At 36.8% G+C, this 25,604-nt stretch overlaps 2 protein-coding genes across 5 annotated transcripts in view; one reads left to right on the top strand and one right to left on the bottom strand.

Moving 5' to 3' along the window:
- LOC131781751 (breast cancer type 2 susceptibility protein) overlaps positions 1-6,980 on the bottom strand; it is a 35,255-nt gene extending 28,275 nt beyond the window's left edge. For both annotated transcript variants that reach the window (XM_059098460.2, XM_059098461.2), the window contains exons 1-4: positions 6,819-6,980; positions 5,408-5,668; positions 4,049-4,218; positions 676-790 (exon numbers count right to left, since the gene is read on the bottom strand). In XM_059098460.2, the coding sequence (XP_058954443.2) occupies positions 676-790; positions 4,049-4,218; positions 5,408-5,668; positions 6,819-6,957 (685 nt within the window). In that variant the 5' untranslated portion in view covers positions 6,958-6,980. The remainder of the gene's footprint in view (positions 1-675; positions 791-4,048; positions 4,219-5,407; positions 5,669-6,818) is intronic.
- On the top strand, positions 540-25,599 carry LOC131781755 (glycine receptor subunit alpha-1). Of its 3 annotated transcripts, XM_059098469.2 has the most exons (13): positions 540-999; positions 4,093-4,199; positions 7,620-7,692; positions 12,561-12,679; positions 14,674-14,774; positions 19,493-19,560; positions 19,727-19,953; positions 20,399-20,481; positions 21,019-21,165; positions 21,764-22,125; positions 22,522-22,625; positions 23,212-23,296; positions 23,641-25,599. In XM_059098469.2, the coding sequence occupies exons 4-13, from the start codon at positions 12,561-12,563 to the stop codon at positions 23,842-23,844; spliced, it is 1,500 nt and encodes a 499-aa protein (XP_058954452.1). In that variant the 5' UTR covers positions 540-999; positions 4,093-4,199; positions 7,620-7,692; the 3' UTR covers positions 23,845-25,599. The 3 variants fall into 3 exon arrangements, with proteins under 3 accessions (XP_058954452.1, XP_058954453.1, XP_066017626.1); XM_059098470.2 differs by lacking the exon at positions 7,620-7,692; XM_066161529.1 differs by lacking the exons at positions 540-999; positions 4,093-4,199; positions 7,620-7,692 and adding an exon at positions 12,274-12,402.
- Positions 25,600-25,604: the final 5 nt, after the last annotated feature.

Here is a 25,604-nt window from a genome sequence, read left to right as displayed (position 1 = left end):
AAAGGTCATCAATAATGAATTGACCACAAGGGCGAATGACTACAAGCTACTGTTCAAAATAGCACGCCCAAACATGCCCAAATCAGTGCAAATTCGGTAACCACGAATGAAATAAACAAAACATTACTTAGCACATAAGCTGGTTGAGAAAGTTAAAGTGGGATCTATCGAAGGAGACGACGAACTTTATAAAGGTGATAAAAATACGGTGTTTAAGAAAGTTCTTTAACCAATAGTGGATCCACGAGAATCGGTAGCTTTTCACTGATGCATTCATAATTAATAACATCACAGTCAGAAACGAACTGCTTGAGGAAAAATATGCATTTGTATTGATGAAAATACATGTATACGGCACTTGAAAACTAATTAACACACCGGAGGTAAGATACAAAAGTCGCAAAAAGACCTCGCTAGTTTATAAAAGCAAGCACTTAACTACAAATACTCACAGCTGCACATGTAAAAACTCTTAAGTAATCAAGAGAAAAATACATTCACCAGAAGAGAAACGCCGGCACAGATAACGAAACGGTTTCTGAACCGCAGAGAAGCAAAGTGGGTTCAAATGTTCGACAGCAAGACGTATTCAACGCGCTAATTCTCGCCTGAGAGTCACGTTTTGAAAGGCTGTCTCAACATCGATCATTAACACCATAAAGGGATTTCTCCTACCTCCAGCTGGTTCTGTTGTATTCAACGGCGGAGTTGCCATCGATTCGGACCATTCTGTGATCTCGTCCTCATGACCTCCAGCTAACAGGCGCGACAGAGTGGGTTCTCTTTGGCCCTGAGGGAAAGGAGTGGGAAAAGTTAATAAGTAAAAAAAAAGAGAGAGTTTACACACAATCCTACTACTGAAATAATCAACCAAGAGAAAGTCGAGACGTACTATAAATATTCGAGTTTGTTTGAGATACAAAGGCATCGACCGAGAAGCTTCTGGAAGGAACGGATGACTTGATTTTCCTTTTCCCGTACGCTTACGTTTCAACAAGAGTAAGTATTGACTGTAAATATTATCACATACTACATAGAAAGCAGATTTGCGCAGTAAGCAATGAAGGAAAGACAAAAACGCTTCCCAATAACCAAGAGTTTTCAATCCAGCTCCCTGCTGATTCAGGGCATCAAACGCATGTACTCTGTTCCGTGCTGAATACTTCATCATCTTAACTGTGTAAAGTCGGTTTAGTTCTACCAACAGTAAACGTAATTTAGACAAAATCTGGCAGGCATCAACGTATTTTCTTGACAGTCATAGAGAAACTACACTAAAAAAACAACCGGTCTAAAAATATGGTCCACAATCACTTTCATCATGGCAAAAGACATACAACTGTAAATCGTTTCGATAGATTCACTTTTTTTTTCTTGGAGTTACCTATACCGCACTTTTTTTGTTTTGTCTTAGAATAAATCGCTCCGACTCTGTGAAACAAGTTGTACACAAACATAAGACAGATGTTTGACATAACAGTCCATTGGTAAAACGATTAATTGGGACTTGTGAATATGAATAAATTTCAAGAACGTAAAACGCTTGATTTCCTCTCTTATTGATCTCAGTGACGGGTAAACAAAATTAGTATTATACCAGCATCGCAAAGAGCACTATGAATTTCAATTTTCACCAAAATGCATCAAATAGCTCTTCATTTACGTGATAAATAGAAAAAATCTCAGAGACAGGTAAACTAAATTAGTATTATGCCAGCATCGTATAAAGCACTATGAATTTCAATTTTCACCAAAATGCATCAAATAACTCTCTATTTGCGTGATAATTAGACAAAAAATTAACCCAAAACTCATGTAATTTATATTGCTCATGACCCAAAAAAAATTTTCGTAATGGTCAGTCGAATAGTTCTCTTTAGCGCTGAGAGCTTTCAAGTGACTGTTTGCATGTATACTGAATAAAGCATAAAAACAAATTTTCAGAACAACACGATCTTTAACAATCGAAAATTTTACGTTTTCCACGTATGGAAAGGAAAGGCCACGTTACTTTTCTTCCCATATCATTGCAAATAATGTAAAAAACCGCAATTTGTAATTGTCATCGATAGTAATTTTTTCGAAGTTTCCCATTAACCTAAACATGGAAATTGCATACTCAATTTTACGTTAAAAAATGTAAACAAAGCTCGAATCAATTTAAAGACATCAGCGACAGGTTTATTTAATGGAGAAAATAACACGACAACCTTGCCAAAGGAGTTGAGAGGCGAAGGCGGTCGACTTGAGTGACGACGGAACTGTCAAGAAATTCTGGAAAACCCTTTCGGATCTAGTGAATAAAATAAATGTAAAGCGCATGCGCTGTGGTCTTGAAGAGCCTTTACGCATTTTTGACTCTTGAGTTTTCATGCCCCTGGAGGTATCGCATTTATATACTCTTGCAAGTTCTTGTAGCCATATTAAATACCTGGAAAAGGAGCTTCGATTTCCAATGGAAATACGTTTTCACGCACCATACACTAAATGGGGTATGTCGGAAAGCGTTAAAATTCAACTGAAAGTCACCTTTTTTAACTTAAAAACTTATTATCATCATTTTGTCGGGCATAATGGCATTTTACAGACTAAAATAGAGATTTTGGCGAACCACAGAGTAAAATCACACTCTTTTTATTGCTCAGACTGTATTTTTGGTCATTTTTTCTGTAATTATTTTAATAATAATAAAAATACAGTTTATGTTCTTGGGCATAAATATTCCCAAACTCAGTTCAACCCTCACCTGGCGGCTCGAGCTAAAATGACTCTAAGTCAGGCCCAAAACATATTTACGCCCGTAAACATAAACTGTATTTGTTTTATTACTCGACTTCACCGCACTTGCACTGTTTCTGTTTGACCTCTTTCCTCGTTCTTAACAATGGTGCTTAAATAATAGCATTATTTTAACTGGAAAAACTACCCAAGATGACGTGCACTGAAATGTAGAATGTCCAAAAAAAAAAAATATATATATATATATATCGATGAGCCAAAAATTAACGTCGACTTTTACCAACCATTTTAAAATGATCATTAGACTCAACAAGTGAAGAATTTCTTGTGAAGGAATATTTTCCCAAAACATTATCAGAATGAGAGCTTGAAACTCTGCCAGTCGCAAAAAGAACAAGAGTTATAGACTTTGTCCAGCTGCAGTGTACTGATATCTTAACAGCCACGTAACAACTGAAGAATTTTGAGAAAGATGTTTTTCGTCTTGTCATGAGCGTGGGACAAATAAAAAAATTCTGAGTCCCCACGAGGAATCGAAGTACCAGAATAAGAGCTTCAAACACTGCCACTCGTTCAGTGAAATGCTATGGACTTTCATAAACAATTGAAGTCTTGAAAGAGACTTAAAAATCGAGGAATTTGCCTTCAAGAAAAATTTTTACACCTAGTGCAGGTGATCAAGAATTACAATTAGATGACTTCTTGGCACTCTGCGCATGCTCATAAAGAAATTGAAATTGGCTAAGTTGTACAGTCACATGTACGTTTGGATGTGGCCAATACACCTGTAGAAAAACTAGGCAATGTTTTTAGTTAATAGTTTGATTTTGTAGTTCGTTTTTCTTTATAGTAAGTTAGTTTCATGGTATGATAGGACTTCACCAAAGAACATTTTGCAAAGACCAGAAAATTGTTCCACACTATTTTTCTTAGGAGGTTTGTCCGAAAGCAAAGGATGTGCAAATTGTGCAAAGGATGAGACGTAATGTAAGTCCTCAAAATGTTAGGGAGGCAGTGTGGCCAAAAGGTTAGGGTGCTGGCCTTGTGATGTAGTGGCCCTGGGTTCAAATCCTATCACCTGCTACTCATTAGTTTGCTTTTTTTGCCTCAAGTTCAAATATTTGGCTGTGCCTTGTATATGGCCAACTGGCTGCCTCCTGCCAGTTTCCAATTTGTTCAAATTTCCCTTTAAAAAGCTCCACTGGGGAAGTAGTCAATTAAGAGTACATACATATCATACAAGGACAGCCGCCTCCCCTTTTCAGTTAATTAATTTTCAACTTGTTCCCTTCAGCTAGCATTCTCTTACCAGTATTTCTGCTAAAATGTCTGGCGATGTTGTTCTTCTTGCAGACCAATCACTTCCACTTTTGTAGCTGGATAAAGCTACTGGAGTGGTAGGAGACTGAGAAAGATCAGTGCTTGTTTCAGCTTGATTGAACAGTTCATCTCCATGACCGGTAGGTTGTGACTTCAAACCTTTTTTATGACAAAGGGTAACATAAAACACTTAAGATTGTACAAGTATGACAAAATTCAATGAAACTTTGTGAAGTTTACCATAACATGTTTTTTAATGTACTTTCCTATTTGGGATTATTATTATTATTATTGGGATTATAATTAAATTGTAGATTCAAGTTCATAACAACAGAAAGAAACATGCAACAGTTGCATGCACAATTGCACACTTTCTATTTATAGCCGTGATAAAAGAGCTTTATCTGATGTTCCTCACTTTAACATAACAAATATTTATGCAAATTCCTATCACAAAAATTTATGGTACTGCAGCATTACATGGATTTGATTTACACACATATTGTGTGTGCAACACACACTTTGCATCACACAGCATAAGAAGTAAACACACTCAAGAGACTTAAATGCTGTCAATCAACTATAATTTAAATGCATACCCTGGGACAAAAGGAAACATATGCTTTAAGTCAGAGGGTTGAAGCAAGATTGTGACAGACTTTCACAAACTTATTGGCTCATTGCCATGATAATGACAGGAGTATCATGTGACTCCCAACCCTTCTGCAGAAGTTGAGCTATTGTAATGCACATACATTTGTGAATGTGATGTATTGTAACACAAAAATGTATGTATGCAGATGCAAATATACAGATTATTATTTGCCAACATTGAAGTCCAAATGGTGACGGATGTGACTGAGGTCTTGTGACCTAATGCTTGAAAATGGGCTTGGGCAAGTGGCCTCTCACAGTGTTTTCAAGACTACTATTACAGTTTTTCACTAGATGTATGTGATAACAACTCTGAGGCAGTAATTTAGCTACCCAATTTTGTTTCTCTCCAACTGAAATCACTTGTACAACAATTCATCTTTTCCCCACCCAGTGCATGCTGCTTGGCAAGAGCAGAAAACTATGCAAACTGAGAAAGGGCTGTTTACCTCAGTCTATAAAGTAGCAGATTTCATGTTTTAAATGCCTAAATTTATATACAGGAAAATTGTTTCTAATTTTGAAAGACCAGTACAAGAACTCATAAAAGCTCTACATGTATAATGTAGGTAGTGTTAGGAAAAACTGAACTGTGCAAATAAAACAATCAGATTGTAATTTTCATTAACAAGATCTCTCAAAGAAAAATAAATACAACATATTCATTTCATGTCAAGACATCGGGAATACTTACTTGATGTTGGGCTGTAAATACATGTAGTTGATTCATCCTGAGAGAATAAACATGGTGTCTCAGTAATTTTGTGACTGTATCTTGAGGTTACTGGTGTCTTAAACTGATCACCATTCTCTGTCTTAAAATCTGTGCAACAAGCATTGCTGATTTTTGTTTGTGGGGAGGCACAAATGTCTGGTGATACATTCAGATCATCGAGAAAGTCTGCTGGTGTAAGGTTTTCATCATTCACCAATCCTTCACTAACTTCACCAAGCCCTACAAAAAAGGGGTAAAATCAAATGTGAGGTTATTTTATGCGTGCTCAACAAATTCAACGAAATTAACTGCATTTCTAGGTAACAGTACATGTGTGATAAAAGAAACAAAGGGGTCTGAATGTAAATAAGGGAGAAGCTGCAATATTTGCACAAATTACAAATGGAGGGACCTAGTTTTCTTCTCATGATACTTCCTCACCTCCAGGTTTGAAGGACAATGATGTCAAGTTTGTTAACCATGATTGAACAGTTCATAATGATTATAATTTGTTTGAAAGTTTTGAGGAAAGAATGGTTGATTGGCTCAAATTATCATCTCAGGAGTCCATAACACAACTATTTCTAAGCTGTTGATTACTTGCCAATTTGCAAAATTGATTTAGTCCAAATTAACATTTCAAATAAATTAGCCACATTCTAAATATGGAAAAAAACTTTTCCTAAACCAGGATAAACACTGCAATATTTCCAGTGCATGAGAACTTCAAAATGTAACACAAGTCTACAGTTTCAGTCTATATTCAAGAGATTGCTGAAAACCAAAATACACTGGAACTATGTGCATACCCTCAATAGTGACAATTTACTTCCAAGGTTGACTCAAAACATCCCAGCTGTTGCCTGATACTAAGTGATTTGACCACATAGAAGGTAATTTAAGGTTTTTTCCATGTATGTCTGCCGACCTAGGCTGGGTGTCTAAAATGTTCGCGACGACTTCAAAATTTACAATGTTGGCTTATGAGTTAGCGATTCAGTTTTGCAACTAAAAGTTCGTTTGAACTGATTTAATCTTACGAGTGAAAAGAAAAGTTGAGAGGCTAAAATTAACTGAAAATTTTCGTGCAAACAACTACTTTGGGCACACAGAGGATAAAGGGAGAGGTGAATAATCGTTCACTTCATAACTGTTACCTCGAACTATACACAAGTCGATTTTGCGTAACATTCGTAGTGTATGAAAACCATTTAACCTGTCCTTCATAACCGACTAGCATTTATCTTTATTGAGCATTAAGCTAGCTATACCTGGAATTTTTATTGGAAATTTTGGCGGGTTTGAATAGACGCACGAATAGACCTTGAGCACTTTTACCGACGTTGCAATCACCCAAAAAATCTTCACAAATCACATAACGTATACGCACCTTCTGGGCACTTTCTCTCCAACAAAGCTAGCCAAAAGCATTCAGGAACTTTTCTTTTATTGACTAATGCTATTTCTGGAAGCTTGGCAGTTTTCTTGGGGCACTGTTCGTTATAACTCAACTGAATGAACGGCTCCATGCCTCAACCACCAGCCGCCATCTTGTTTTTATGTTCCCGCCAATCTAGTCCCAGTTTCTTGGGTCGCCTCAGTTTCCTCACGGCCAATTGGACAAAGTTGTTTGTTTCATCGTGGGAAAGGTTCGTCAGTTTGTCCTTCATGAGAATGGACGCCAAACAGCTCAGCAGTTTTCAAAACTGAGAAAACAAACATAGACGCAAATCAAATAATTATTCTCTATGAGCTTGGAAAACAATGTACTATATTATAAGTTATTACCATTCCTCAAATTAAAACTAAAAAAGGAAACCCTTTTTTCAGACTGCTCTGCCGATTGAACAATTAACACTAGTACTAAGGTGATGTCAGAGAAAGAAGGCGAAGCGAATTGTTGTTACGAAAATCTTCTTTTGGTGGTTAACACTCAGTAAAGAAATGATAACTAAAAAAATCCAAATCAAGCAAGTGATAATGATAGATTTCTTTGATTATTAATAGTAATTGCAAACTGAAAAAGTTAGCACCATTTCATTTCTACAAAGAACTCATTGGCAAACAGACACCAATGAGGAGTCTTTAGAAGTAATTAGTAGAGATGAGGATTAGTGCGAGCATTTAGCCCTACCCACTTCAGTGTCTACAAACACTCAATAGTGCCAACTCTAATATCTTAATTATTTAGTGGCAGATTGTTTGGACTGTGGTTGATTAATAGTGGAACTCGAAGTAGGACACCAAAAAGACTCATAAAGGAGGTAAGAATCTGTTATTATTTTTTTCTTCATGTATTTAAGAAAAAAAACTGCATAGAGTAATTTACGCTTCGTTTCATCCCTTTTTGCGGTTTAAAATTATAGTCAATTTTTTTCTCTAAACATCTGTAAATTTGGTAATACCTTTGCAAATGGATTCGGATGGACGCAAGAAGGAATGACTCTCCTAACTTTCACTAAACAATACGATAAGATGCACACAAAAAATCAAAAATCATTTCCGACGAAATTGCGGCGAGCAAGAGTCTAAGCTTAGCAGGAGTTCTTCATACACAGTTTAATTAGATTAGGGAAGACGAAGCTTGAATAATATCATAGTACCTTTTGCGGAGTAGCCTGATGTGTTGCAAAGCTAACTCAGCGGTCGTCATTGACCATTATTCATCGACAAGTTTCTTACCGAGAAAGAACTTTTCCTTTCGACTTTTTCCGTTACTTGGGCTACATCTTAGTTTACTTTTGTTATTACAAAATGGTATCGACGATAGAAACACTTCAATTTTAACATTTAATATGCAATACAGTTCTGCTGCTTTAAGTACTTTGTTGATCTATAAAACGGAAAAAATTTATATTTGTCAGGTTTTCTATTACAGACCAAATTGTGAACAGAATGCAGCCCACTATCACAGATAACAACGAGCAAATAAACAAAGTTTTGTTGACAGCTACTGACTAAACAAATTTGCAAAGTTTACGTTGATAGCGTTTTGACAGAAACATACTTTAATTTCAAAGAACCGGAAAAACTAGCATAGCATCCTTATCTTAGAAAAGAATTCAAAACTGATTTTAAAAAAAACCCGGGTGGAGTTAAACGAGTGGAAGTGCACAAGAAAGATTTCGTGGATAATTGATGTACTTCAGTGATATGACCATAATGGTAAAATGGGAGAGTTGAGTTCGACATCCCACATCTGTTTTGTTGTGTGGTTTTTTTTTTTTTTATAACTAATTTTTCATTACTTTCAATGTTTGTCATTTTTTTTGCTGTAAAATGTCACATGTCTTTTCAATTCTTGTATCACTTCATGGGTAACAGCGAAATATTGAAATCGCCTACTTGTAATTCTCGTCGAATGTTTTTGTTAAATGTCCATAGTAACTTGGATTTTAGCTCAAAACTTCTTGTTAAAACGTAGAAAACAACACATACCACGGCTGCGCACATGAAAGCATTAAGTCATTAAGCATAGAGTTATTCAAGTATTTCTACAGAAAAAGAATTCATTTATTTTGGCGAATATTACTCGCTGAGGAAAAACACTCAATTATGACAGTACTACACATCCTTCCAAAAGCAGTGATCAACAGCCCTTTCCATTATACACCATTAAAGTTTAAATAAAGTTTGTGTTGTTTTTTGCAGTTTGCTTCTATTCTTTCTAATTCTATTTCAGTTGGCCGATATTTGTGAACTTTAAAGTTTAATTCGACTCTAATACAAAACTTTACCTCGATAGAGCGAAAATCAACGTTTCTTTCAAGGCTGTCTTCTCTTTGTGTTAATTGCAAAGGATTTAATAGGTTCGATCACAGCTGTATTATGTTTGTTTGCATTAACATAGTTCAATAGCTTTATATAAACGTCATCAATTTAAGGTTAAGTTTTTTCTTCTTTCATTTTGCGATATTCAATGATATCAGAGTGCAATCCGCAGGGGCATTACTCAAGGCCAATAAAATCAAGCGTAACCAGCATGGCTCCAAACCACGCTTCAAAAAATCAATTACTGCACAAGTGATGAACATTATCTCGTGTCGCTTGTATAGTCGTAATTTTGTACTCTTGCTTTCTTGTTTTGATAACACCAGGCGAAAAACTGATCTATCAGTGGACTTGGAATTCCCCGGCTGTTATTGTTGTGCTTCATTCTACGGCTTCGTAATCGATTTGAGGTGAGGTCGGTTGATTAAGTTTACTCAAATATACGAGGTAAAGTGTCAAAAACACCTTTTGAATGACAATGCGTCGAATAACACAACACAAATCGTCGGAAGACAAAATGAAACGCAGGTGCGACAACGTCGTACTATGAAGTATAACAAATATCAGACTATTTTTTAAGGAAATATCACAAGATCGTTTGCGCAATCATGGCTGTAATTTCAGGCTGGATTTGTTCCTATACGTAACAAAACTGAGTACAAATCGTCCCCCAAGGAAGACTGCAATTCACAAGTTTACTTGGGTCGATATCATAATTTTCGAACTTGCCAAGGTAACAAAAAGTATTAACTTATCTTTCTCTGAAGTGACAGAATTATTCATTACTCACGAATAATCTGAAACTTCTACACTGAATATTACTGTTGCAAGGAGTTTCAAATCTTTCTGTTTATTTCCGACATAATCTTTCTTTAAACGTCTCCAATGCAAGGGGGATACATATTTTGCTCGAGCTAGCTTACACAAATGAAGAACATTTTTAATTGTCACACACTTCACGCCAAAACAATCATCGGCCAAGGCACAATGATGGCGAATCTGAGCTCAGTTCGTCATGGTTGTAAACTACCAATTCGAATTTAATTAACATCGATCGAAGTTCTGAGAGGAATAAAATTCAACTTCAATCGGGGTTTCGCAAATCGTTATCTTTATAGCTTTAAAATTAGTTCCCCATTGTCATTCTATTTTATATAAACATCTCTGTATTATTTGCAGTGTGACAGGTTTCAAATTGCTAAGTCAAGTGACTGACTGAGTTTTTTTGACATGTCTAGCTTCTGAAGATCATTCATGCTGCGCCAATATTAGTGTTAGGGATAAAGTATCGTCTACCGATGTTTTCAAGGGTTCATCTCTTTGATGTGAGTCAAAATCGTACACCGTGCAAGGTTATAGGCATGTGCGTTATTATATTTTTCCTTTAAACCGGCAGAAAGAGAAATCACAAGAACAAGAGGAAAAATTTTTTAAGCAGAGAAAGGGATGGTAAGCTTTCTGAGTGTTTAACCGTCACCTCAAAAATTATGCAGTGGATTGTCATGACAGTTTCTCCTATCCAATAAGGCTGCAGAGCACACTCAAAGTAAGCAAAACAGTGCTCCTTTAAGTTTCTTTAAAATCTTTTCACTATGGTCCTCAGAGTTGTCATTTTGATAAGTTTTTATATGGTGTGGAAGTTCAGAGAAACCTAGAACTAATAACACACCTCTGTACCGCGACTTTTCAAACTCAAAAATAATATCGTGAGGTGAATTATTAGTAAATTCTCTCAAAACCTTGAGCCCCGTTCATATTCCCTGCTTTGTGTAACGGAAATTCCTGGAGTGAAATGAAAAATGAAAAGCGTGATATCTCTATATCAATATTTTTTTCAAAGGAAGTTAAGAAAACTTATTTAAAAATCGCTAACTTGCACTCTTTAATCTAATTTATTTGTAGTTTTATCTGTGGATGAAAACGAAAATATTATGTAAAAATTTTGGATATCGAGATGATTTCCTTTCCCCATTCACGAAAAGTTGGGTAAACATCACCATTATAATATGCAACGCCAGGCACTGATTCCGAGTCGAGTTCTTCAAAAAGAAAAGTATAACAAGAATTGAAAATACAAGGCAGGTAAACTTGTAGTTATGTAATTTCCAGCTTTAGAAGGATTTTTGATACTCTTGGCATGACATGAAGTTAAATTCTGGAACCGCCAACATTGTGTTGTTGGTCCGTGTGTTGATGTTGGGTCCTTGCAAATTGATAAATTACTATTTTGTGAAACCACGCCTCAAAGAGAACCACAGTGTTTCAAGCAAAGTAACTTGAAGTCCTCTTCGCTAAGCACCAATAGCTAAAGAGCGAAAGTTTCCTCTGCCGTTTTATCTTCAGTAGATCCCACCTTCTCAAAGTAAAAACACACCTGCATTCATTTCGTGTCTGGACTCTTATTATGCAGGGTATTTTCCGCTCACGTAGCATCTACAAGATATCTGTTATCAAGATGGTAAAAATTTTACTTTTAGCCAACTTTTAGGTACCATGCATTTAAGTAAAATCCATGCTTTCTGCCTTTCACTTTCAGCTTTTAATACGGCGAGTGTACCATGCTAGCCCTACAAAGAACATTTTTTCAAACACATGATCGTTTCTATGGTGCCGCATTATTTTTATAGGGAATTAATCTTGGAGATTGGTGGAAGGAACTCAAAACATTGCAGGAATTGTTTTTTTTTTCTTGTTCGGCGAGGTCGCAAACAAGGCAAAGCTAAATGAAATGTTAACATGTTCGACTAACAAAAAATCCAGCTATCCTTTCCTATATCCTGTCCTTTTTCCTGCACTCAACAAATAATAATAACGAATTGAGCTGAAGATGACTTCATGATACATGATAGCTGAAGTCTGATCCACTTTTTGTGACAGAAGTACTCGTTGACTTAAAATGTACTTTCTTTCCCGTTTTCCATTTAATCATTGTTATCATTTATTCGTAATTTAGGACATAAGGGTTATAGCATTTTCATCTGCATTTATAAATCACCCCACCAACCCCCTTACCTTGTTGTTTACGTCAATGAGCAAGTTATCAGCGCTAAAACGTAATTGAAAAACCCCAGTTTGAGATTGTTCTGATGTTGCTATTAAAACACTGCTTCTTCTTGAATTTAATATTTGAAAGAGACATGCCAAGAAATAACTTCGTATTCGCCGACGAGATCGCTGAATGAATATGGCAGATTAATATCAAAGCACGTCTTTTTCATAATTATTATTGACTTAGTGTCTGATAAATACTCGAATCATCGAATTTTGTAATATTTTATATCCTTTGAGCGTTCGTGTAAAACTAAGAGAGGTTAAATCAACCCGGCTCAATATTATGTTTGTGCTTCTTCTAACTTTCTAGATGATCAGAATGAGTCTATTGATTTTGGCACTTTTGGTGGTTGTACACTCGCTGAACGTCACCGAAATGCCGCCGACAAGAGGAATGCCCTTAACTACACAAAGCGCAGCGGCTAGCGGGTAAGACAGCCTCATTGAGATTATTTTCATTTCATGAAAAATTCCCACTTGGTATTTTCATGAAATATTCGACGAATCTTACCGTGGACGTGTTTATCCTTTAACAAACAAAGCTTTACCGATTTTGTTCGATGTATATACAGTGATACCTTGAAATAATGTCCTCAGAAATCATCGTCTAGAAGTTTCTCCCAGGTGACTCTAGCGAGAAAGCTTTTTAAATGATAAATATTTTTTTTATGACTATATTTTACTTACATTGCGTAACCATTTTAGCCGTGATTTTATTGTCTTTAGGTGTATTTCCCTTTCTTTTGGTTTTTTTTTCTTTTCATCAGATAGCGATGACTATGTCATTGCGATTTATTTGGTAAAACCTTTCAACCCATTTAAATGACTCTTTATTTATTAGTCTGTTCTTAAAACTCTTTATCAGTCTGGGGAATCGCCTATTCGAGAAGGTCAATCACTGATATCACTTAAGTAAGACTGAAAATCACGAAATGGACTCGGCCGATTTTCGATTTGATCCATGACAACATTTCAAATATTCATAATGTTTTCGAAGACTTTCGGTAATAAGATAATAATTAGCCGATTTCCTTCTTTAGTTTTGAGGCTGTTAAGCCGACTAATAATTTGTTTGTTTGTGCTGTATTAAAACGTCGCCAACGAAACGAAATCTCAGTCATCAAATCAGCAACCCATCTCCGACTTTATCAGCTTGATTCAAAAAGTAGAAATAGCAGTTCTATTTTATTTTGGAAAGTCATTGTTCAGATCAGCATGTGACACCCTAGGATACTTCTATATTATTAAGAAAATGAGGTACACGAGGAGTATATTTTATTAGTGAATATTACTTTTAGTAGTTGTGGACAACATCGATTTCCAGCCGAGAAAGTGATCGCGCGCAGTGAATGCAATTCTCCGCCGTTTTCCGCTCGTTAAATGAAGGGGACACGCAATGTTTAAATAGCTTTAGAAATGACAAAGCAAATCGTGACTTTTGCGGGCCTTTCATCGACGAAGTATCAATTACGTATTGATTTTTAATGTAAGAATGATTCTATAAGGCTCATCAGTCATGTCATATTGCTGTTTTTTTTTCAAACTCAAAAACGCGGTTGTTTTAAAATGACGTACCAGTAGCCGAAGATCCATTTCCACGCTTTCAGAATTGGGTTTATCATTGATTTAAGACTGTTTAGAGAACTTGTAGTGATCAGAAGGTCCTCTTCAAAATATCACGAGCATCATATCGCATTTAAGATCCTTTTAACTCGATCCAAATCACCCAGGTTTTGTATCACGGCGAACTTTATAATCAAACAAGAAAGTGTTCTTGGCTCCAAACCAAGTTATCAAGTTGAGATGAGAGAATAGACAATTGTAAACCTTACAAACCCACTCAAGCCTTTCTATTAGAGAACAACCAGGACCTTTATATTTTAATGATTTTATTTTACAAGTTTACATTGAAAGTACAACAAATTTTCCCTACGAGACTGAAAAATTTTATTTTTTGAAGATAAAGCACCATTTGCGATTCATAAGTGACGATTCGCGTGCATAAGCACTGGTGACCTCGTGGCAAACGAGTTGCAACAATAATAACTTCAGTTATAGTTTCAGTTTTCTGTTGCGAGCGACACTGATTGAAGACTCTTGCAACCCCAATGTTTTGCCGAAATTTTGATGCGAGTTACACCTAAGCTTCTATGTTTCTATGTAATGCGGTCAAAATCTCGGTTGTAGTACATCGCATTTCGTGATCGCATTTTGTCCCTTTTTTTTTTTTTTTTTTTTTTTTTCAAGTCATCATGATACTCCTCAGTTTGGTTCATTTCAAAAAGAAGCCAAACTAACCATGATATTTAGTACTAGTACCAGAGAGAGAGTTTCCAATTTTGGTTAAAAAGACAACTCTTTGAAAGTCAACGACCCTATGAACAGCTGAAAATTAATAGCGACGTATCCTTATGTTTGCTCAGGACTCCTACACCCTCATGGAAGGAAATCGCAAGAAACAAGTCCCAACTAGTAACACAACTATTGAGAGGATACGACAAGAGAATTCGACCTTATACTGGAGGTAATCTTTCAAAATTCCTACTACTTACTATTCTTTTCAAGTATTCTGTCACCTACGATACATGATCGCAAACGCCATAGCCGAATTTCTATAGCCGCTAACCTCAAAGAAACTACTCTCCCAATCTTTTATTGATTCTTTTTTATACCAAGTGATTATTTCTAAACAAATTTCCGTATGGCTTGAAGAGCAAGGTCGGGTGCAGAAAAGCTTACATGATCCAAAAGTAGCAGAAATAAAAGGCGTTGTTTTTCTTAATTCTTCATTTTCAAATTGCTTACATGTAGATGTACAGAAAATATCTTTGGTTCTTTTGTCCTCTTCCAGCTGTTGTTCTTTAAAATGCGGTTATGATGGTTTGAACGATTTTTCGCCTTTTTCATGCTCAGTGAGTTAAGACATTTTGTAGATTAGTCCTCCCCACTCGAATAGATGACAGTGCTGTGCAAAACAGGAATACCAATTAACATAATAGACAAAAAATATTTTAAGTTGACTGATAAGATGCCCACTATCATCTCACAGATATGACAGTGAATAAACAAAACAGACATACGTTACTTGAAGAAAATAAACACGGAAAATTATGCTTTACAGGAAATTATGATTATTCCGTGCTTCATCCTTGTGAACTTTAACCAAACCAAAACTGCCTTAGGTTGATACACGAAATGTATGAAATTCCACTGATTTCTACAAAGCTGTTTTTATGACTAGTGTGACTATCCGAGTCTAGAAAACTTGAATCCATTATTGAACATTGCGCACTGTCAAGGATCGGAGAACTATGATTCGTCATGGGACTGTGGATAATACAGTGTTACTGCTGCACAAGAATGCTCGAAAATCTGAGTTCTTCTCCAGGGGTCGAACCTTTGAGCTGCTAATATGAAAGCCTAAAAGCTTCTAAACTTTAAAGCAGTTAAAAGTGCTGTACCCCAGTGCTATGAGAAACATAGCCATTCGTCCAAGTTCATGTGACAATCATCGTGCATATACATTCCACCAGGATTTAATTGTTGGTGTAGTGCTCGCAAGTAGCGATCGATTTATGACTGGTATCTTTAAAATAGCTTTGTTTCAAATCCTCCAGTCGAAAATACAGCGAAGGGTTTTACCTAAATGTTACTGGGTACAGATTGCTGGTTGCAGGTCGCGACGAATGAAACTGCTCAAGGACCTGAGCGGAAGATTGAAAAAAAGCACATAATCTAGGGCCAAACAGAAGTCGACCCTTTAACATTTAACCTTTTGGTTTGGATTATATACCATTGGGTGTAGGAGATTCGAAGAAGTTTGTCGTTTAATCAGGTTCATGTGACATACATTTTGCAATCTACCTGGTGACAGGAGATTGAGAAGTTCTCAGTTCGCTGGCAAAAAAGGAGAGGAAGCGATGACTAAAATGGATTGCACTGTAATATTGGTGATGGAAGGAGCAGGATTTTGACGCGCATGGCTTAGACTGGTAAGTCGCACCTGATGTGTCCTCCATGTAGAAGTCCAAGAGATACATTGTGTTATCTGCTGACCGGCGATATGAGGAGTTTTCAGTTCGCTTGCGATGAAAGGGAAAGAGCAATGACTACAGTGGGCCGGACTATAATATCGGAGGTGGAAGGAGCAGGATCTTGACACGCATGGCTTGAACTGGTAAGCCTCACCCGATGTATCCTCCCTAAAGAAGTAATGGAGATATACCATGTGATAACTGCGGACAGGCGATTGAGGCCGGAGTTTTCAGTTCGCTTACGATAAAAGAGAAGGAACGATGACTGGCTGTTATATTGCTGACGGAAAGAGCAGGATCTTGACGCAAATGAGTTGAATAGGTTAACATCACCAAATTTTTCTTACCAGAAGGATGATCTCTAAAACATCAGCCTTGAGGTCCCTGTTTGCACGTCATTTTCCTTATGGTCTTCAACACTGCCCCTCGAAGTTCAGCAAGACGCCAACAATACAGAATAGGATTGATGGCAGAGTTCAAGTGTACTATAGTGTTAGCCAAGTGCCAAGGCCTTGAAACATCTTTGAAAGAAGCACTCGCAATAAACACTGATATTGTTACTGGAAAATAACACAATATCATAGCAATGTAAAATACAAAGTTATTAAAAGCCTTTTTTATCATTCGTGCCCTATTTAAGCTGTTTGTATCAGGTGAGCTTTTTACGGCTTCTTGTTGAACTTGGATCTGAACTTGATGCAGGCGAGCTATGCAATATATTCGAATATAAAATATTGCTGTAAGACATAAAAAAAGACAAGCGCCAGTGGCTTGAATAGTAAAATATACTGGCCAATTCTGAAAATAAACAATTGAAAACAACATGTTGTATATCCAGATTGTTAGTATAGATACAAATGTCAGTTTCGCTTTCAGTGTCGAACAAGTTTGATATCTCAGTGAATACATCAGAGCCATATAACGATCTATACTAATGGCCGTCATCGTACTGAGAGAGACTCCACATAAAACAAACCCAGAGCAGTTGTAAAGGCGTTCAACGGAATAAGCCGCAGTAATTTCTTTGGCAATAAAAACCGGTTGAACAAATAAACCAACGAGAAAGTCTGAGACAGCAAGACTGCAAAGCATGGCCATCGAAGTCGAGCGAAGGGATGGTGTTGTTATTACAGTTGCCAAGATCAACGTGTTCCCTATGATCGCTATAATCATCAAAGGAGCGTTAAGAACGCAGTTAACAATTACAATAGTTTCAGTGGTAGCATTGCCTCCAGCTCCTCTATAGCCAAGCAGAGTCTCGTCAAGTTTTGAGCTAGTATAGTTCGTCATGTTTTCACAGAAATGATCCTTCCCTTTGAATATTTATCCACGAAATAGGCAAATGTTAAGCGAGGCTTTTCTTGCCCAACTTTGAATTTTTAGGAAATGCAATGCAAAGACTTTACTAAGGTGGTGCTTGTTGGCGAAGATTCAGAATGAGCTCAGCCGAATTAAAATGGTTCTTTATGCTCTCCTTGCAACACTGAGGAACAAATATCCAATATAATTTCTACTTTATCGAATTTCATGAGATGCAGGGTGGTTCTTATCTTGTTTATGATAAATACAGGTGGCAATATTGTCCAGGGCTAATAGATACCTATTAAGGCAAATTTTACACTTATATTTTTTCCAGTTGTAAGCGTAGTCGATGAAATGTTTTCCGATTACGCGAATCCAGTGATCGATTTAAGCCCCTTTGCGGTTCGGTTTTGAATCGGTCACGTATCATTTCAGTGCGTTGACAAAAAAATGCTGATTAATCTAGATAAAGCAGTGGGGAAAATAGTGAGCTTTTGATGCTTAAATATGTTTAGTTGTGAATTTATGCGTTCCATTCAAGAGAATACTTAAATGGAGATAATTACAAACGTATCTCCTTACGAAATTATTTATCATAGAGAAATTATATGAACAATTTTTATTTTATTTCACTTACTTTTTGACATTATCCTTTTACATTGAGGGATTACGTCGATCACAGAATTGAACGGAAACTGGGAGCACGTAGAAATATCCATTTGCAGGAATAAGTGTCATGGGAGTTTACGGCGTAGCGTAGATTTTGGCTCATTTAGGTCACACCTTTTTTTATCCAGAAGAGTGAGTTATTCTAGAAAAGCTGATGACGCAGGAAAATGAGCCCAAACTTCTTTTACTCTTTTTAAAAAGGTCTATCTTTTTGCTAACATTCCGTGAAATACTGAGTTTCATACTGCAAGAATTTCTGCCCTCGTGCATTATTTGAATTTGAAAGTTCGTTAAAATAAGCGAATTTAAATTCGTTTTCTTCATCACTCAAGTGATGGTATCTCCTTTGCAAAATTACGTTTCACTTTCGCTAGAATCTGGTTTGAGCTTGGTTGAGGAGATTTGCAGTAAGAGGTGGCAAAAATAATTTTCTCTAAGGTAAAATGTCAACGTATTTTCGTGCCAAACACTTGCGTTGGGAAATTAAAATAAGACAATCCTAAAGCTTAAAAATTCTACGGATTTCTAAAGTTTCGATCAATTCATTCGACAATAAAATTCAGGTGCTAATGAGTTACGTTCAGTGCCAAGTGAATACAAACGAAACTCACCTGCCTCTTGTAAAGGTGCTTATCCCTGGGAATTAAGGGATTTTTTTTTATTGATAGTCTTAAGTTTGAGGAAGGCATTCAGCTATGAGCTGTATAGCTAAGAAGACTTCTATTGTGGCGGCCACCTCTGAACTCGAAAGACTTTTTTCCCTGTTAATATATCGTGAATACGTGTCATGAAAGCATTACCAACAATTTACCTGAGTCTTAATGGATCACCTAGCAGATATTGCTGAGGGTACAAAACCGGGCTTTCGTAGCGAAAATCAGGGAGCGCAAACTACTATGTATTATTTTGTTTGTTTTTTTGTTTGTTGTTTTTTTTTAGTTCCCTTAGTGACATACATGAAGTCTATGACGTTTTCCGGGCAATTTTTACTCCGATGCTAACCAAGTAATTCATAAACTGCTATATTTTGCTGATCTTCCCTTATTTCATGAAAGACTCAGATCAATATCAGTATCTGGGCAACTGCCCACCTACCCCTCCCCTAACCCAACAACAGTCAATTGATAACAAGTTAATGGTGGGTTAGGGGAGGGGTAGGTGGGCAGTTGCCCAGATACTGATATTGGTCCCATGTTCCCACAAGTACTAACTGCGTAAAAATTTCTCTTATTTCTAGTTCGACCGATGGATGTCCGTGTGGACATGTTAGTGTCCAACATTTGGGCCATAGAGGAAGCAAAAATGGTAAACCTAATATGTCGTTTACATTCCGACCATGGAAAATAGATGAATTTTCGAATTTTGTGCCATCATTTTAGTACAGCAGTTGGAAATCTGGAAAAAATGATTCGAAAGATTCCATAGGGGGAAAAAGTTGTTGAATATTTGCTGCTTTTTTTTTGCTTGATAGGATTTTACAATCGACATCTATCTTCGCCAGTATTGGGAGGATCCTCGACTTTCATTTCTTGAGAACGAAATTCAGAGAACGCTGACATTAAATAGACAAACAATAGATGAGATATGGGTTCCAAGTACATATTTTTTTAATGCCAAGAAAGCATACTTCCACGATGTCACAACAGATAATTACCTGCTGCAAATTCAACCGGATGGAAATATCTTTTATAGTGTTAGGTGAGCGGAAATTTCTCTATATTTGTTACTCTTACCCAAAGAAAGATTTGTTTGAACCCAAAAATATTTGATGCCACCAGTTAGAAGTATGCTCCTGAACCCTTGTAAATGCTATCTCTGCCATTAGAAAGGACCTGGGAAATCATGGCGCCGAGCGGGGCTTGTGATATCGAAAACGGAATTGAGCTTTCGAAAAACTTCTTCAAAGAAACATGCCAAAAAAGCGTCATTGGAAACCGGTTTTTTTTATCATTCCCAGAAATCATGATTATTAGTATGTTAAGGTTTGTCCTCAAAATTTCTAATTCTTTGAATAACATTCCCCAGATAACACAATTTGTTTTTTGTACATATAAAGACGATAGCGGAAAGTCTCTTTCGGATTCCACTTTTAATTGACTTTCCATATTATGGTGATTATTCTTATTTTTTTTTCTATCGACAGGCTAACAGTGACAATGGCTTGCAAACTTAATTTACAGATGTTTCCACATGACGTACAAACCTGTACAGTCATGCTTGAATCGTGTAAGTCAAACATTTCCCGGTGACTTTCTTGTGCCTCCTTTATACGAACACTTGAATCACTTCATAATGGTTCCTTTATTCTAGCTTCTACAGGTGTTGCTGACGACGGTAGATCCTAAGTACAGTCGTATAAAGTAAATCTGTCTTTAGAAAGCTAATGAAGTACATAGCCAAAAAAACGAGTGAAAGACAAAAAAAAACACAGAAAGTTCAAACTAATTTTTTTTTGTTGACACCAGTCACAGCCTCTGACATAAACCAGAGGATCCTTATTAAAAGTAAATAAACTTTATCAGTCTTTAGGAGGAAAATGCAATACATAGCAAACAATGAGTGAATGACAAAATAAAACACATAAAATTTAAATCAACTTTATTTGGTTGACAATACCGCAGCCTATGACATAAACCAGTGAAGGTCATTTCTACTCTTAAAAATACCCATGTAACCATAATCATGCACAGTTTATGACTGGCGAGTGCTCGAAGATAGCTCACATATAAACTCGTTTTTTTTTTTTTTTGTTTTTTTTTAAAGATGGTTATCAAGCAACAGATGTGTATTACAAGTGGAATTCAAGAAATTCAACCGGTGATGTTGTTTACATCGCAGAGGACCTAGAGATGCCTCAGTTCATGATCACCAACGTGGAACTGGAAGAGAAAACTAATATCTACAACATTGGTACGCAAATAAGTGCTTTTAATTGAATGAGGACAAGCCTTGATAGTCACTTATTTCAAATATTTGATTTTAATAAAAGTATTTTCCAAATTTATTAAACTTTAGTTACTAGAGAGCTGTTTGACCTTATGGTTGGTGAGGTGATAGAGGAACAAAATCGTCTGCTTTCAAGGTCCTTTCTGGGCCATATTTTTTCGAAAGAATGCTACCAAATGGATATGGTGAAAGAATGTCTTTTAAATCAGTACTAATATGAATAGGTAATAATAATAACATTATTGGGTCATTGGAGAAAGTGGTGAGTGCGATAGCAACTATGCCTAAAGGGGCTTGAGATGGAGTTGGAGGGGGGGGGGGTGAGCTAACACCAAATTCAGAGGCTGTCTCGACAATTTAAGTCTCAACTTTGTATCAAAACCGGCAAAAAAAACCTGAGCTTGGAAAAAAATTTTGTCTCTGAGAGCCGCACCCTTAAAGCGTGCTAAATTATACTTGCCCATTACGTGGATAGGACCTAATCTTTTGTACTTAAATTTTTTTTGCTCACTCGTTTCCTTATGATCAGATTTCATAAAATGAACATTTTATTTTATTCAAGGGCCTCACTCGGCGCTTGTGGCAAAGTTCACTTTTCATCGTCGCCTTGGTTACTACATGATCCAAACCTACATCCCATCGATGTTAACAGTGACAATTTCTTGGTTCTCCTTCTGGATTTCGCCAGATTCCCCACCAGCCCGAGTAGGACTGGGTATTACAACGGTCCTTACGATGATCACGATTTCGAACAGTGCGCGTGCGCCACTTCCTAAGGTCTCCTACACTAAAGCCATTGATTGGTTTCTGCTGATGTGCTTGGTATACGTGTTCGGTGCGCTAATGGAGTATGCTATTGTGAACTTTTACTCCTGTAAAGTTCAGTACAAAAAGCAAAAGGAGACAAGAAAGGCGGAACAGGAGGTTAGTGGCAGTGTATTCAATTCGGACGAATAAAACATAGTTCAATGTTATTGGCGACATGATCATTGTAAAATAGGAACCTGTTTGGCAACATGAACGTTGGCTAATGACTGTGCGTTCATTTGCTCTTCAGAAACGTTTCCGGGTTTGAAAACTTCACAGTGAATAAAATTAACAGCCCTTCAATGAACGTGATTTGAAATGCGCGATAAACTAGATGTTTTTCCCTGCAGATTATGAGGCTAACCATTAGTTAGAGAAACATTTTATATCTGAATGTTGATAATTAAATAAAATTGTGACTTTCGCTTTAGATTTAGTGCAGTTCACTGACGGGACCAAGTCTCTTTTTTTGTTGTTGAAGAGCAAATTTGAGGGTTTTTTATTTTTGTTTAGTTCTTTGAGCAGGAATCTGACAAAGAAGAAGCAGTTGGGCTGTTTCAGAATGGCTCTGTCAAGAAGAGTGACAGCAATGGAAGCTACAGAGTGGCTGTTGTCATGTAAGCTCATCCGCAAATTACAGATCATGTACAGTTTGTTTGATGAAAATATTGGTTGATGAAAATAATAACGATAATGATGAAGGTGATGATAGCTAGCGACAATCGTGATATTTCAATGTCAATAATAACAACGATAATAATCGGCTAGTAATAATGCTGATGATAGTGATTAAGCACTGAATGAAAGAGGAGCTGGATGAAGAAGTGAGCCACTTTTTCTCAGATTAGAACAAGGCAAACATTTTCGAACGATGAACAATTCTGACCTGCATCAAGAACTGAGCGTACTGAGGATCATGTCTGTGCAACGAATTACTCTCTTATTTAGAAGACGCCAGCCTTAACCTATAGTATAGGCACAACACAATTGCAAAAAACTGTATACTCCTTGAAGTGATCATTCGGGTCAGAGAAACCCTTTCAGTAACTAATCTTTTAACAACGTCAGCAACGGGGGGAGGGGCTCAAGCTCTCTAAGAAAGGCAACCTCCTCGGCTCTCTCGTTAATGGCGCGGCAGATTTGATTTAATTTGGTTTTTCACTCTCGCTCTTTCTTTTTCTCAAATTTGATTTTTTTTCTCAGAGACAGCAAGAATCCATTTTTTCCTCGAGCGCATCTGAACCAAAAAAATCCCAAATTCAGATTAGCTCGCCGATTTCGGCAAAAGGTAAGCGATACATTTGTTTCTCAAAAATGTATTTGATAGTGGACATTTTTCATGGCAATTGTTAGTAATAGGAGTCGCTGTCGAAAATTCTCGGTGGGAAGTTTGGGAAAGGCTATTAAAGAAATCTTCCAAGAGAAAGATGTTTGAAAACCTTTCCACCCCGTAGGAGATGAAGAGCCCTGAGAGCACGCCTTAGTGCACGACACTCAAGAGTTTGGGCGTCGATCTTGGGTTATATGGATTATTCTTTTGTACTCTCAGAAAGAGCTAAAGTCTTACTATGCCTTCTTCCACGAGCATAAAGAGACGACTTAAAGGCTTTCATTTTCTTTTCACTGACACAGGAAATAGACGAATCTAATGATAGCAATTCCCAGCCTCCCAAAAAACGTCATCACTACTTCTGGGACCCGTATGAAACAGCATTTATGATGTCAGAACCGGCATATACTGTGGATAAATACGCTAGGATATCCTTCCCTGTCACCTTCGCCGTGTTGAACTCCATATACTGGATTGTTTACGCGCCGGATAAAGTCATCTTCTAATTATACGCTGTAACAGTGAGAGTTGAAATTCTCGTTGCAGTTTTCATATACCGCAATGACGCTTGCACTGAACTAAACGCGCGAGATAAAAGAGCAAAAAGGCGAAAAAAGAAGAGAAAAATGCGAAGAGAACGGAGCCAAACTCATCGTACTCTATTCTCAAGCATAAATCTTAAGAGCACAAGGATAATCAAGAAAAATCCATCTACATCCTCTTCCCACTGTCACAAAGATCATCGTGTCTTCAGAATAGGCCGCAAATATGTGAGAAAAAATCCTTGCTAAGCGATAAACATCTCAAGATCAAACAAAGGAACACCTTAATGTATAATCACATTTAATTTTTGGTATCTCAGAGTTAAGAGAAAACCGGGAAAGTCAATGCTACCTCATACTCAGTCGTTTGACCAGAAAGTTTTAGTTCTGATGTTCCTTTAAGTGGGAGGCCGTTATTTTCGTTTGGCTCTTTTTATTAATTCTGCTGCACGAAATATTCAGATATTAATGAAATGAACTAGAAGTGAAACCATGAAATTCTCACCCCAAGACCGTGTTGATAAATTTTCCTGATTTCTGATGATGAATATCTCCCATGAATTAAAAGGGAGGCCGTTTGTTTTCTTTTGTAGCAAAATACGAAAAAGAAACAAGAACACTAAAAAAATACATAGTTTAAGAAAAGGTAAATAGATGATGATTATTTTTTCATCGAATCTATGTTTTAAGAGCCATTACACAAGTTTAAGTCAAGGCCCGAATGCGTTGACTATAGTTATCTGAGAGCTGCATAAACTTAAAAACAAGGAAAATCTTTTAAAAGAGATTTATCTAAATGATCTCAATTTTATTCAACATAAAATTGTGATATCGCAAAGTGACTTCTCAATAAATACTGATGCTATGGCAAGAGGTTCAATGGTAGGGTTTTATCAAGGAACATGTTAGAAAAAGCTTCCCAATTAGCTGAAAAAAGTGCGGTATAGAGTGAAAAATGGTGCGATTCGTTAATTAATCGCATCAATGAGAGCCAATCCGATTACAAGACTCATTAATGATTTCAAAATGTATGTAATAAAAAAAGAAATTTGTTCGCGGTGAATCTAATGATTCAGTTACCTTAAGCCTAAGATAATAATCAAGCAGATCATGATATTTTGTCGGATTTCTTCCTCTACGATTTTGTCCTGTGAAAAGGGAGTTTCTCGCGACGAGTACGACAAAAAAGACAGAGACTTACGACGACAACCAGCTAATTATGAATATTTATGGCACTGGAAAACGTTCGTTTGTTGAAAAGACACAAATAAATCATCACGTACGGAATAGCTCCTTACACTCCTGGCAAAGTGACGTCAAATTGCTCCTTTATCGTTTTTATGCGGATATTCTTTTGATATCAGTGTTTGGGAAATATTCCTTAATGATTAACCATTCTGCACGTTGAAAGCGAGGCTGAGAGGGCAAAATTGGGTTTTCCAACGTAAAACATGCCGAGGGCCTATTTAATTTTTTCATCGATACAGATAAAATTTCGAGACTTGGAGTAGAGTTTACTTGTAAACATTGTTGGCGGTTTGACCATGTTGACGGATACGGAAAGAAACAACCGAAAACGAGCCATTTAACGAGAAATCTACTAGGACGAAGCATCCTTCACTTCCATTCGTATTTCATAGTACTGCCATTTAATTGGACACCTCCCTGGAATCAACGAGAGACATAAAAAAAAGACACAGCCCATAGCTACATTAAAAGAGATC

This window comes from Pocillopora verrucosa, chromosome 14 (assembly GCF_036669915.1).
Source record: "Pocillopora verrucosa isolate sample1 chromosome 14, ASM3666991v2, whole genome shotgun sequence".
NCBI lineage: Eukaryota > Metazoa > Cnidaria > Anthozoa > Scleractinia > Pocilloporidae > Pocillopora > Pocillopora verrucosa.
Note: the sequence above shows the minus strand (reverse complement) of the source record. Positions and strands in the feature narration are given on the sequence as shown.

Coding starts and splice junctions, on each gene's coding strand:
- LOC131781755 (XM_059098470.2), top strand. CDS start 12,561: ATGATCAGAATGAGTCTATTGATTTTGGCACTTTTGGTGGTTGTACAC. Junction 21,166..21,763: donor AACTAATATCTACAACATTG/GTACGCAAATAA, acceptor ATTTTATTCAAG/GGCCTCACTCGGCGCTTGTG. Junction 22,126..22,521: donor CAAGAAAGGCGGAACAGGAG/GTTAGTGGCAGT, acceptor ATTTTTGTTTAG/TTCTTTGAGCAGGAATCTGA.